This window comes from Manacus candei, unplaced genomic scaffold (assembly GCF_025592945.1).
Source record: "Manacus candei isolate 608988 ecotype Guabito, Panama unplaced genomic scaffold, ASM2559294v1 h1tg000112l, whole genome shotgun sequence".
Taxonomy (NCBI): domain Eukaryota; kingdom Metazoa; phylum Chordata; class Aves; order Passeriformes; family Pipridae; genus Manacus; species Manacus candei.
This window is the reverse complement of record NW_026138160.1, coordinates 870,847-883,016: the sequence shown is the minus strand read 5'-3', so window position 1 is coordinate 883,016 and position 12,170 is coordinate 870,847. Positions and strand designations below refer to the sequence as shown.

Genomic DNA, 12,170 nt, shown 5'->3' with positions numbered 1-12,170 from the left:
CCAAACAAAAACACTCCCTGAAGAGAGTGCCCAGTGTGTTTTTTTCCAACCCGTTTATGTTTTCCAGCCCAGAAACAAAGGAGAGACAGAAAGAAGAAACAAAACCTGGAGAGATAGTTCATCCAGAATAAAGAGTTCTGCTGCTGAAATGCCGACTCCGATGGCAGCAGCAGCAGCAGCAGTTGTGTCTTCCCATCTCCAGCAACAGTTATGGCTTCCCCTGGCTGTGCTCCACTGGGGCTGCCAGTTCAGCAGCACAGAAAAGGTCTGTAGTCATGTGGAAAACAGGAGGGAGGACCAGCAGAGGGACCAAATCTGCCAGAGTCGATGGGCAGCAGTCCCTCCGCTGGGGCAAGCCAGCCAAAATGGCAAACTCCTGGGTTCTGGCTCTTGGCTTTTCCTGCTGAAAACCACATCCCTGCTGTGACGGGGGTGGTGTGGAATAAACACAGCTAAAACTCTGCCTCCTATCTCTACACCTAGGAGACTGTTCATCTCTTGCAGTAGGAAAAAAGAACCAAACAGATAAAAATCAGATTTGATTGGAATTACTGGAATTAAATTTGTATCCATCACCAACCTGAAAAGAGTTCTGAGTAGCTATTCTATAGTTGTGTTTCACTTAAGTTTAGTCAACCTCTCTTGTATGGATGAGAAGCCAATTCTGAGAAATTAAAAGATTTGGTCACTGAGTGCAGAAACTTTGTTTCCACCCCATTTGCACTGCTTTCATTTCACTCTTTCACTTTTGTTTCTCCTTTTCTCCTTTATTTTCACAGCTAAAAGATCTAGATTTCAATATTTGTCTTCATTATTTCCCATGATCTTTCCCATCTATTGCTATGAAGAAGGTATCAGCTTCAACCAGCCATTGATGGATCCTTTGGACTCGACTGAAAATCAGAAATGTTTAGATATGAACCCCTCAAGTTTTGCAGCTTAAGGCAGTTTTTGCTCAGAAATAGAATTGTAATGCATATTCTTCCTTAGTAATTCTGTTGCCAAGGAAAACCAACCAAAACTTGTTATTCTCTAAGAACCCTAAATGTTGTATCTTCACTAAATGAGTATATGCTTCAGTTGTGCTCTTATGCACTTTAGAAACACACAATCAACCTCAATACATCATCAATACTGACATCCAGCACCTGGAAGACGCAATATTTAGCTTAAACCATCTCACAGTTTTTGTGTGCCACACTGACAGTTCAAAACACTGACAGAAAAAATCATGATGACCAAAGATGTCCAAACGATCAACATTTTACTGCAGTCCAAAAGGAAAAGGAAGAGCAGTGAAAAACCGCGAAAGCACCTTGAACAAGGCAGCAGCAAAAACTTCTGTCTGACTCTGTGTAACACACGAAATAACCCCGGCCAGGGGCACAGTCTTCATCTCAGTGTTCAGAGGATGACTCATCAGAAAGATGAATCACTTCACAGGCTGTAGTGACTAGAGTCAACTTGGACATGTATGGGAAGGCATCTGGTGTTGCTTGGATGCTCTAGGATGTGTGAGTTATCAGTGCAGGACAGCTTGAAGTGTCTCAGACCTAAGGGAAACCAGCACCTCGCTAGAGCTGCAGCTGGAGGCTGAGGAGGACACCCTGGAGGATCCAAAATGAAATTCAGTGGTTATGTTGAGGAAACTGGATGCTGCCTGTGAAGATGGGCAGTGAGTATCTCAATCCAAATCTCTGTGATGTTAATGTCAGTGTTTGGACCAGGCAACATGCCTCCTTCTACAGGCAGTGAAGAAAACAGGCTCTTCAAGGTCCTCGTTTCTCTCTAGATAACAAGGTGGAGGCACATGACAGATGCTGAATTTCACCACTTAGTGGTGCTTCTGCTCTCTTGTGACATACTAGGGTATGATAACTGTTCCCCTAGCAAGCAGTGTTCTATGAAAACAGTGCTGCAGTTAAGAGCTCAGTGCTCAGCAGCCCTGCCACAAATCTGCTTCTGCTCCACACCAGCTCTCCTCCTTATCTCTCAGTATGGAAGTCTCAGGCCAATGCTGTTGATCAGCCAGATTTGCCTCGGTGTCTATTTGCCATATTACACACCTCAGCCTCCCTCCAACACATCATAACTGTGCATTCTGTTCCCACTGCCTCTTTGCTCCTTCCCTATTTTCAGAACCCCAGACAAGCTTTCATTCATTTTGTGCCTCCTATAACCATGTCTTTAGGCTTCCCCAAAAGATCACCCACCATCTATGCTGCTTCCACTATTGCTGGTCTTTTAAGGTATCTTCCAACTCAAACCAGCCTCTGGTTCTATGGGTACTTTGCCAACCACTACTTGTCCTATTTACAGACAACTCCTAGGATGGCAGCAGTGTAAAACAACACCCTCCTAACTCCTCCTTCTAGCCTTAAAGTTGATCTTAGGACAAGGGTTAAGTGCTCTGCCCTTGTACTATCTAAAAGCACGAGACAGCTCTGCAGGTGTCTCCTGGTTTATGCCATCTCAGAAAACACTTCTGCAGACTGAATCCTGAGTGTCCAGCACAATAAGTAACCATAATAAGTGGATAATTCAGATAAAAGGAGTTTTCCTTTGGGACCTCTTAAATAAAAGCATGTTTGTTTTCCATCTTTGACTATGTAAGGAACATATATACTTCTGTGATTTTATGTGGATAACATAATTTTCTTGGGGTCAGGCACTTAGTGAAAAAATAACCAAAACTGGTATATCAGAAGGACAATTAGATGACAGATTCAATGGATCTGTGATATTTGTGTCTTATTTCTGTGTACTGAAAATTCTCCCAAATATGGTCTAGTAATTTACTGCAGCTGAGATCACATCCACCATGTCCTTTATGCTATGTTGTCCAAGCTTGTCTTCCATGGATACACTGGTCCCTCTACTCACTGGGACAACCTCTCCTGGTTCTGCCTCTTTGCTTACTCCTACTTCCCACAACAACTTCCTTTCTCTAGGGAATCCACGATGCTGAAGGAAAGGGATGGCTGGATCTAAAGACTACAGCTCCCTTTACACCAGGGCTGAGATCACCTCAGTGCAACTCTGAAGGTGTTAATTACAGACAGTGACTGGGAGAGCCAGAGTCACCTCTCGCTGTGAGCCAGTCACACTCTGGCTCTGGGGACATGTTCCTCATGGTCTCCTTAGAGGCACAGCCCAACTCTGCAATGTTCTTGGAGAAACTCCATGGTGTTCTGAGCTCCAGGGGCCAGATCTAAAGCCCTGAATCACCTCAGGTCAGCATCTCTCCAGAGCTGCTCAGTTGAACCATGAAGGACTCAAAGCCCAACAGCGGGTAGTGGCCTTTCCCACCACACTTGAAAGGTGACATTCTTAGCAGTGGATGGGAAGAATAATTCAAACAGAAACCAATAGGGTTGTCAAAGAGGCCTGGAAAACAATTAATTTAGTGGGCACCTCACAACAGGCAAAGGCCAGATTTGTCACCTTCCTCTCTGAAAGAAGCTTTCTCTCTAAATTTCATCCCATTGAAAATGTTTGTGTTTCATTCATGGTAACTCTTATATTCTCTTCTTATTTAAAGTGAATACAGGTTTTACAGAAGCCTGCATAGTTGGAACACTTCTCCCCTGCTCTAAGTGGAGGGACAATGTGAGAAATCACAACAAAAAAATGAGAAATACCACCAACTAATATTTCTGAAAGCTTTCATGGGAACGCCAACTTTTCCACTTGAGTATTTCTTCTCTTCAAGCCTTCCTCTATTTCAGAGTTCAAAGTAGGTATTGCAAAATATGAATGGGTTTTATTACTTTGTTCCACCCATATTGTTAGAGTTTTTTATATCATCATCTCTGTTACACAAAGTAAACACTTCTCACTTCCTGCCACCTGGAAGGATTAGTTGGTGTTTAGGTTTGAACTTGTCAAGGATCAAAAATTAGCGACTTTGTGACTGGTGAGCCTGGCACAGTGATGAAACAAGTTATTTAGCTCTGTAATAGACTAGCTATTTCCATTGATTTCTCCTTTTTCTTTTTTTTCCTATTGGATCAGTTGAGCTCACCTTTGGACCAGAGCTGCCCATCTTCCCATTCAGTGGTTGAAACGCTGTCTTTTACAGGAAAGGTCAAAGGGTGCTGATGAAGAAGCAAATGCTCAAGGAAACCAAACCTGTTATTTCCTCACTTTCCCCATCTAGATTTGACTTCAGTGGCCAGCAGTAATGCAGATAATATCTCACAGACCTCACCATAAACTTTCAACGACACCTGCACTACAAAACACTGCTCTCCTTAATCATCCTCATTGATCTTGAGCTTAACCACAAAAGAAGCAGAAGTTTAATTGGAAGAAACTGTAAAGCCGCCTCTTCTGCAACACTGTTCCTCTCTGCTTTTGGACACTTAACACTGGGATGAAGGCTTCAAATCTGTGGATGGAACACATATCTGAAGGTCCAGCTCCCATGCATGGCTGGACATGCTTCAAATATCTCTCAGGTTGTTCATGGCTTTGATCACACAGGTTGAAGTCTAGCAATCCTCTCCAACATTTTTTTCCTCATATCTATCGAGAATGACAGATGAACAAATTATTCTTTCCAGTGGTATTCCTGTGATCCAGATCATCTCTGGCTGACATGTCCATTCCTCTCTCTTGCCGTGTGAAGGCAGCACTGCTGCAGGAGGCATTTCAGACGCCTCCATTGGAGGCACCTGAAATAAAATTCAGAGCTTAGGCTTGAGTGGAGAGCTTTGTTTTCAAGGCCAATGTCTATTAAACACACACAGCTGAAGTGCAGGCAGCGGGGAGAGTCGGTGGCAGAAATCTGAAGCAGGAAAAAAACACACTGAGCAGTAATCCATGACAAGTCCATGAGGACAGCTCAGGTGAGATCAGAGTAGGAATAAAAGGGAGACATCATGCAATGCCCAATTTACTACTACTTCTGAATGGATGCCCAAAGTTTGTTTCCTTTTGTGCCAAAGTAGAAGGACCTGTTGGACATAGTGATGTCCAAGCTACCAAGAAGGGTTCCTTGCTGTAAGGCCTGGGTAGGATCTGTGGGAAGCAGATCCAGCAGCTCCCACCATGTCTCCCCAGTGCGGTTGAGCCTTCCAGGCGCACAGAAATGGGCACCCCAGGCACTCCAGCACATACACACCAGGGACACGTGTCAAGGCAGATCAAGCACCGCCAGCACCCACACCCAGGCACAGGGATCCCCCAGCAACACTGAGACACTCAGCCCACGTTGACCCAGCAGCTGCCCTGGATCCCAGGTGTCCCAGTTGTTGGCACCCTGAGGCCCCCAACCCCACTCCAGCCATGGGGACACAGAACCACTTGCCGCACACACAAACTCCTCCACAGACACGTGGGTGTGATGGATCCCCCAGTAACCAGACTTAGACACTCAGCCTGGGCAGTATCCAGCCCTTGGATCCTCCCATCTCCACTTGCCTCACACACACAGTCACACACTCACAGTAACAGGTGTCACAGGTGATGTCCAGAGCTCATGGGCTCTGCCCTGTTTGTCTTGGTCCTGCTGTTCAACCCTGCAGAGTACATCTGGTTTCCAAACAAAGTTATGGTTTACAAGTCCCTTGCCCTCCTCAGGCAGACAGGTTGGCCTACCCAGTTCCTGACACAGTAGCCACAGGAGGCCCTGGGAACCATGGTCCCTGCTCTGGTTGCTGGCACTCAGACAAGACTTTAATCTTTACCCAACCTTTCACCGGTCTCCACCTCGGAGCTGTCAGGTTTTCCTGTAGGGTTTCCCCAGAAGTGAAGTTGCCAAAGAACCCTTGTGACTGTCTTGGAAGGAGCTCTGGACTGTAGGAAAGTGCCATAGAGCCTGATCTCCCCCTTTGCATGAAAACACCAATGGAGTGTGAAAAGCTGTTGGAATCATTGCAAGTGCTGAAAGGAAGGAGCCTGGCATTCTTCCAGGGAAAGTAAAATGTCTGAAGCAAGGATGGTGCTTGTTTGAATGAGCCTTGTGCTCTGGTGCTGGGAGAGGGAGGGGCAGAAGCAAGTGTGGATATATGGTCAGTCAGGTGTCCCCGCCCATGGCAAGGCGTTCAAACGAGATGGTCTTTAAGGTCCTTTCCAACCCAAGCCAGTCTATGATTCTGGGATTCTATGAACTCCTTTTCAGCAGTGGAAGGATGTGCCCGGATTCATCTTCCTGAATTTCGATCTTTCAAAAGCCATCTAAGTCTAGTACACTCTGCTCCACCCATGTCAAGGCACAGAGGATGTGTCTTTGTTTTCATGAAGGTTTCCCTCCAGTTCATGCTAAGGTTCTGGTCCTCTGAGCATCCCAAAAGGGTGGGAGGACACTCAGTCTCTGCTTTACAGCAAATCAATCAGGTACCTACCTCCATGTCCCTGTGACTCCCAGAGCACTCAGTTCCCGGTAAGCCTCCAAGTAGTTGATATGAGTGGGATGGCTCAGGTTTGTTTCTCTCCATGCTCTGAGGGCTCTGAGGGCTCTGAGGGCTCAATCACCTCCTGTCAGCATCCTGAAACATCCCAAGAGAGGCAGCACACATTCAGAGTGCTCACCTTCAGAAGCACTGCCCTGGTGAGCTGCAACACAACCATGTCCACTCTGGCTCTTTCCATGTTTGGAACAGGAACATACAGGGGAGCACAGAACAATAATTCTATAATGGCATCATGACACAGGGCCTGGACATGTCCCAGCCCACATGCTCAGTACTGGGGTTGCACAAGCCCATCCAAGAGGTCACAAGCCTTGCAGAGGGTCTTCTCACTTGGGAAGACTCAGTCTCCTATTTACAGCTTTTTAAGCTTCCAGCCAAGAGAGGAATTGCGGAGAACGTCAGCACTTTGCTGGAAACATCAGAAGGCTGAAGAGGAGTCTGGGTTTGCTGAGGTCATGTTGATGAATGAAAAGGTGAAAGCTGAAAGAAGAGGAGTGTAGCAGGGAGATTGCCGAAACTGAAATCAGTACACCATTGAAAGCTCAACAAAACAACATTTATTACAAAGAAATAGTAAACAAAATGAGAAATCGAGAGACAGGAAAGAGAAGGGAAACAAATCTCCAAGACAACACCCCACTCACTCAGGTGTTACTTTCGAGGTTGTCTTACAGACGCCAGAATGCCTAGAATTCCCCATAGCAGAAGCTGCATCCTCAGAGCATCAGCAGGCTCACACGATAGCAGGCATCCCTGCAAAGGCAACATGCAAAGGCAACATTGTCCTCCCTGTGAAGTTTGAATCCACTCCCAGCAATTTTTATGCAATTAACCTGTGACATCTACCTGGGCAGGTGTGGCCAGAACCGCCCAGCCAGAGGCCCTCGGTCCCTCCCCCTGTGATGTAAGTGGTGCCCCTGCTACACCTCAGGGGTCTTTCCTAAATGAGTCTGGGGGCTTATTCATCCTCCTCCTCTCCACTTTTTCCTTCAAATGCCCTTGGAGGGCCGTCGGCCAATAGTGAGGTCCCAATTAATTTCGGTTTATAGAAGATGCTTCCTTCAAGGACGAAGTTCTCATTTATCAGTGCTTGTTTTCACATCACTTGGCAGGAAAAGAACAGACTCTCACAGGTGGCTGGGCTAAACACAGACCAAAAGTAACAGCATCTAATTAAGCATGAATACAAGGAGGGAAGCCAACTTTCTCCAAGGAGTCTGGAAAACTCACAGAGCAATTCCTCTCATAATGCACGTTAGGGCACATGGAGCAGAGGAAGGGGATGGCAACAGTCAGCAAGCACTTACCAAGTGTAAGCAGGCTTGACCAAGGTGATTTGCTTCTCTCATTATGGCATTATGCAGGAAGGAGAGCAGTGAGTGTCCTTTACCTTGACTTTAGCAAGGCTTTGGACATTGTCAGGACCCAGCATACTCTTCTCTGTGGGTTAGAATGTTATGATCTAAATGAACAACTTGATGGGTAAAAACAGGTTGGATGTTCGTGCTCAGAGCGGTGGTGGTGGTTCATAGGCCATACTCTATGTGGAGGTCTGTAACAAGTTCAGACAGAAGAGAAGCTTTCTAATGCCTGCAAGCTACCACTAGAAAGATGAACCAGGCTCTTCACCGCAGCCAGCGGTGGCAGCATGAGAGAGAAAGATAATGGGTAGACAGTAGAAAATAAATTAAAAAGTCAATGTGTAAGAAAAAACTAAAAGTGTTTTCATGATGAGAAGACTGAAGCATTGGAATGAGATGCCCAGACAGGATGTCCAGTCTTCCTCTTCTGTGTCAGTGCCTTAAGTGCATTCCCCTTCCTGGAGGTTCGAATGGCTGGACTCACGGCAAAAGGAGAGTCAGCAAAACTGGGGGCTGAGTCCCTTCCAGCTTGAAACCCTGGAACCAGTGCAGCCAGGAAGGACCTCAGAGAGGCCTCAGATAGGGCTGCTGCCCTTCTCCTGGGGGCTGCTACCCTTCTCCTGGGGGCTGCTTTGAAGAGGACACTCTGACTCTGGTCCCCACCTGAGCTCCAGCTCCAGTAGTGTCTCAGCCAGGCCTGCACCTGGCCATGGCCTCTGCTGATGTGGACCTGGGCCCGTGGACTGACTTCCCAGCTGGACCTCAGACTTTTCTCAGCAAATGGACTTCTCAAATCATCTAGAACACAAGTGCTCGGGGATGTGAGGTCCTGAACAAGCCCAGATCTCTCTAGCTTCTGGAGGAGATGGTGACAAAAACCAGAGCATGTGCAATGAACTCCCTCACCAAGCCACAATCTGGGGGTTGCAAATAAAAAAGCAGAAAATGACACAACCTAAGAGCAGGCTGAGGTTTCCTGTTTCAACTCCACACTACATATATAGAGATTGCCATTCTGTACCTATCTCCTGTCTGGCCTTAATAACTGCTTTGGCTCCTCAGGACAGTGGTAGAAGATGCTGCTTCTCCTACTCCCAAACGCTTTTCTCCTTCTACCATGGGCTGGGGCTGGTGAGTACACCAGGACAAGGACATGCAAGGCCTCAAATGGACACTAGCAGGAAATCTCAGGAAATGTTCTTGCCTGGTCTTCTCTCCTATCGCTGCACTCCTACTCTCCTCTTTTTCAACTCAGACTGTGCCTGAAACCAGTGATGCATTACAGGGACTAGAGTTGTGCCCTTTGATAACATTTCAGTCATCCAGAGCCAGGTGTGGTCAGTCCTCCCCAGGCAGTGCTGCTTGTCTTTCTCTCCATTGTGCGCCAGCAATGCTTTGGACAGCCCAAGGAAGGAGAGTTGTGGATATCATTTGCATATGATGTTAGAAGAGGTCCCTCTCTCCTCATGCAGTTCCAAACTTGGTAGGAAATATTGGCATATGTGATATTAACACTTCTCATCTCTCTTCCAGGAAGGATCATTGGAGGAAGGGAAGTTAAGCCCCACTCCAGGCCCTACATGGCTTACTTACAAATTGAAAGTGGCTCAGATACTTACAGATGTGGAGGGTTCCTGATTCAACCAGATGCAGTGCTCTCAGCAGCTCACTGTGTGCATGGAAAAGGGTAAGACCCTCTGTTTCTTCTGTGTGGGATATTTTCAAGTCTCACACAGTCCTGAAGGGCCCCAGTCCTGGTCTGGGCTGAAAGAGTTCTCTGTGTCTCTTCAGGCAGAGCAGGGATCTCTGTGAGCTGAGCTCCCCCTATGAGCTGCAGGAATTGTCTGCCAGGTTGCTGTGTGCTCCTGGGGACAGGAATGCTCAGCAGTGATCTCCTGGTTCATGGCTCCTACCATGGCTCAGAGGTACTGCTGCAAAAGAGGGACCAGTGTGTGTCCCATTCCCTGCTTCCCTTTGTCTTCAGAATGGGACAAGTCAGACCTATGTGAGTGTGGGGGGAGGGACCCTCAGTTGAACGGTGGAAGGAACCCAGGTTACAAAAGGGAATTTGCTGAGAACAAATCTCTGGGGAGGTACATCCCAGTGCCACCTCCCTCCAACCACCTGCCACAGGGCTGTGCTGCTCTGGCCAGTGCAGCTGTAACATTTTGGTGTTTCCTGGTAGAAAGGTGAATATCACTCTGACTCTGGGAGCCCACAACATAAAAAAGAAAGAACTGAGCCAGCAGAAGTTCCATGTTGGATGTTGGGTCATCCATCCCAGATACTTAAATTATAGATCTGGAAATGACATCATGCTGCTGAAGGTATGTTCTCACACATCTTTTCTGCCCAAGGGATCTCCTCCCTGCTCACCTCACCAAACCCATGAACTTGTTCCCATTCCTTTGCTGGCTCTAACCCCATGTTCTCTCTGCTTAATAGCTGAAGAGAAAGGCCAAGATGACTAAGTATGTGAAACCCATCTCCTTGCCCAGTCATAATGAAACTGTTGCACCAGGAACTAAATGTAGTGTGTCTGGCTGGGGCCAGACATCAGTGACAGGGCATAGGACTGATGTGATGCTAGAGGTGGACCTGGAGCTGCAGCGTGAGGAAGTGTGTGAGGAGTCTTTCAAAGGCTACTGGTGCCAGTCTATGATCTGTGCCGGTGATATGCGTGGCAGAAAATCAACTTACAATGTAAGTGTTTGGATGGTGCTGGGACCACAGTCAGTCAGGTTTCTCAGGTGAGGGTCAAAAGGGCAGTACAATGAACCAGATTCTTCAGGAGGATGTGCTGAGGCTCCTCACAGCAGCTCTGAAGCTGACGTGCTCCCTGAGCTGGGGTGCACTTGCCCAACTCTCAGCATCAATTTGCCTCTTTACTCACTTGGGGATGTTCTACCCATCCCAGCCAGTGCCCCAGCAGGCTGCAGAGCTTGTGTAAATCCTTCATCCTATCCTCACTGGAAGTGTTCAGATAGTCCCCCATGTCTAAACTAGGATTAGATCCTTCCTTTCAGAAAGGTTTTGAATCTCAAATAGCCTCCAGTCCTGAGTTGCTTCCCAGAAGGGCTTAGAGGAGTAGTGAGGCAGCTACAAACCCTACAGAGCTGGGTCTGGAGGGAGGGAGGGGGTCAGAAGAGGAGATTCTTTACATGGGGAGAGGGAAGTGGAATAGTTTGTTCCTTAGGGCAGGGAGAGCTGTGCTGTGACAGGGCTGACCCCTTTCACTCCTTTCACTCCACAGGGTGATTCTGGAGGCCCATTAGTCTGCAATCGGAAGGCTCATGGCATTGTTTCTTATGGATATCAAAATAAACCCTTCCCTAAGGTATTTACCAGAGTCTCCTATTTTGAGCCCTGGATCAATGAACAGCTGAGGAAGTTTGCAATCCAAGAGAATTCCAAATGCAGCTAAAACAGAGTCAGAGATGCCTTGCCAGGCAATGGTTTCTGCACTAAGGGAAGTCTCCCTGGCAAGGTAAGAAAGCAGGTCCCAAGCACATCCAGTTTCCCATTGTTCCCTTCCTCCCACTACTGCCCAACAGTGCCACCTCCTGCTCTGCTTTCTGTCCATCAATAAAAGCTCCTTCAAACTTGCTTGTGTGTGCTGCCTTCTTGAGGATGGGATGCAAAGCCTGAGCATGAGAAGGAGGAGATGACACTCCTTGGGAGAACCTGAGTGGGACTGTAGGTGGGACACACAATACAGATCTTTGTCCCTGAACTGCTGCAAATGCTCTCCCTTGTCTCCCTCAATCTCTTGCACTCAAACCAGCAGGTAGAGACAGCAGCCTTGCCAAACCATTTATTCAGCCTTTCAGAAACAGAAGCTTCTCTACCTTCAAGGGGGGATCATGTGGGTTTCTATTACCAACTTGAAACCATCTCAGGATCCTCAGACAGACTCAACACCAGCCAACCTTACATCCCATCTTCCCTTTCAACCCTCTTGAACCTCAGATGAAGCATTTTCTCTGCACCTGTAAAATGCCTGAGGGCTGAAATGTGGAGATTTTCTCCTATGGAATCAGCTAATCAGACCTGGCTGGGCCAAGAAGTGCCCTCGTGGTGTGGTGACAGGATAGAGAATGTCAAATATGGCTCAGGCAAAGGCAGTATTGCAGAGAGACAAGCCTGGTCAGTCATGCCAGGGAGAGATGTATTTCTTTTATGCAATTTTTCCTTTATGATCATTTATCCATGATGTGGACAAAGGGATAGAATGTACCCTCAGCATGCTTCCCAATGATATAAAACTGGGGGCACAGAAACCTAAAGAGGTGCAACAAGGACAAGTGTGGGCCCCTCCACCTGGGGAGGGATAACCCCAACTACCAGAACAGCAGTTCTGTGGAGAAGGACCTGCAAGTCTTGGTAGATGACA

The 12,170-nt window shown here is 47.2% G+C and overlaps 1 protein-coding gene across 2 annotated transcripts; it reads left to right on the top strand.

The window, feature by feature from the left end:
- LOC127461672 (mast cell protease 1A-like) lies at positions 1-11,794 on the top strand. 2 transcript variants are annotated; one of them, XM_051769696.1, is made up of 5 exons: positions 1-3,736; positions 9,311-9,464; positions 9,963-10,104; positions 10,223-10,480; positions 11,031-11,794. In XM_051769696.1, the coding sequence occupies exons 2-5, from the start codon at positions 9,358-9,360 to the stop codon at positions 11,199-11,201; spliced, it is 678 nt and encodes a 225-aa protein (XP_051625656.1). In that variant the 5' UTR covers positions 1-3,736; positions 9,311-9,357; the 3' UTR covers positions 11,202-11,794. The 2 variants fall into 2 exon arrangements, with proteins under 2 accessions (XP_051625656.1, XP_051625655.1); XM_051769695.1 differs by lacking the exon at positions 1-3,736 and adding an exon at positions 8,580-8,908.
- The last annotated feature ends 376 nt before the right edge of the window (positions 11,795-12,170 follow it).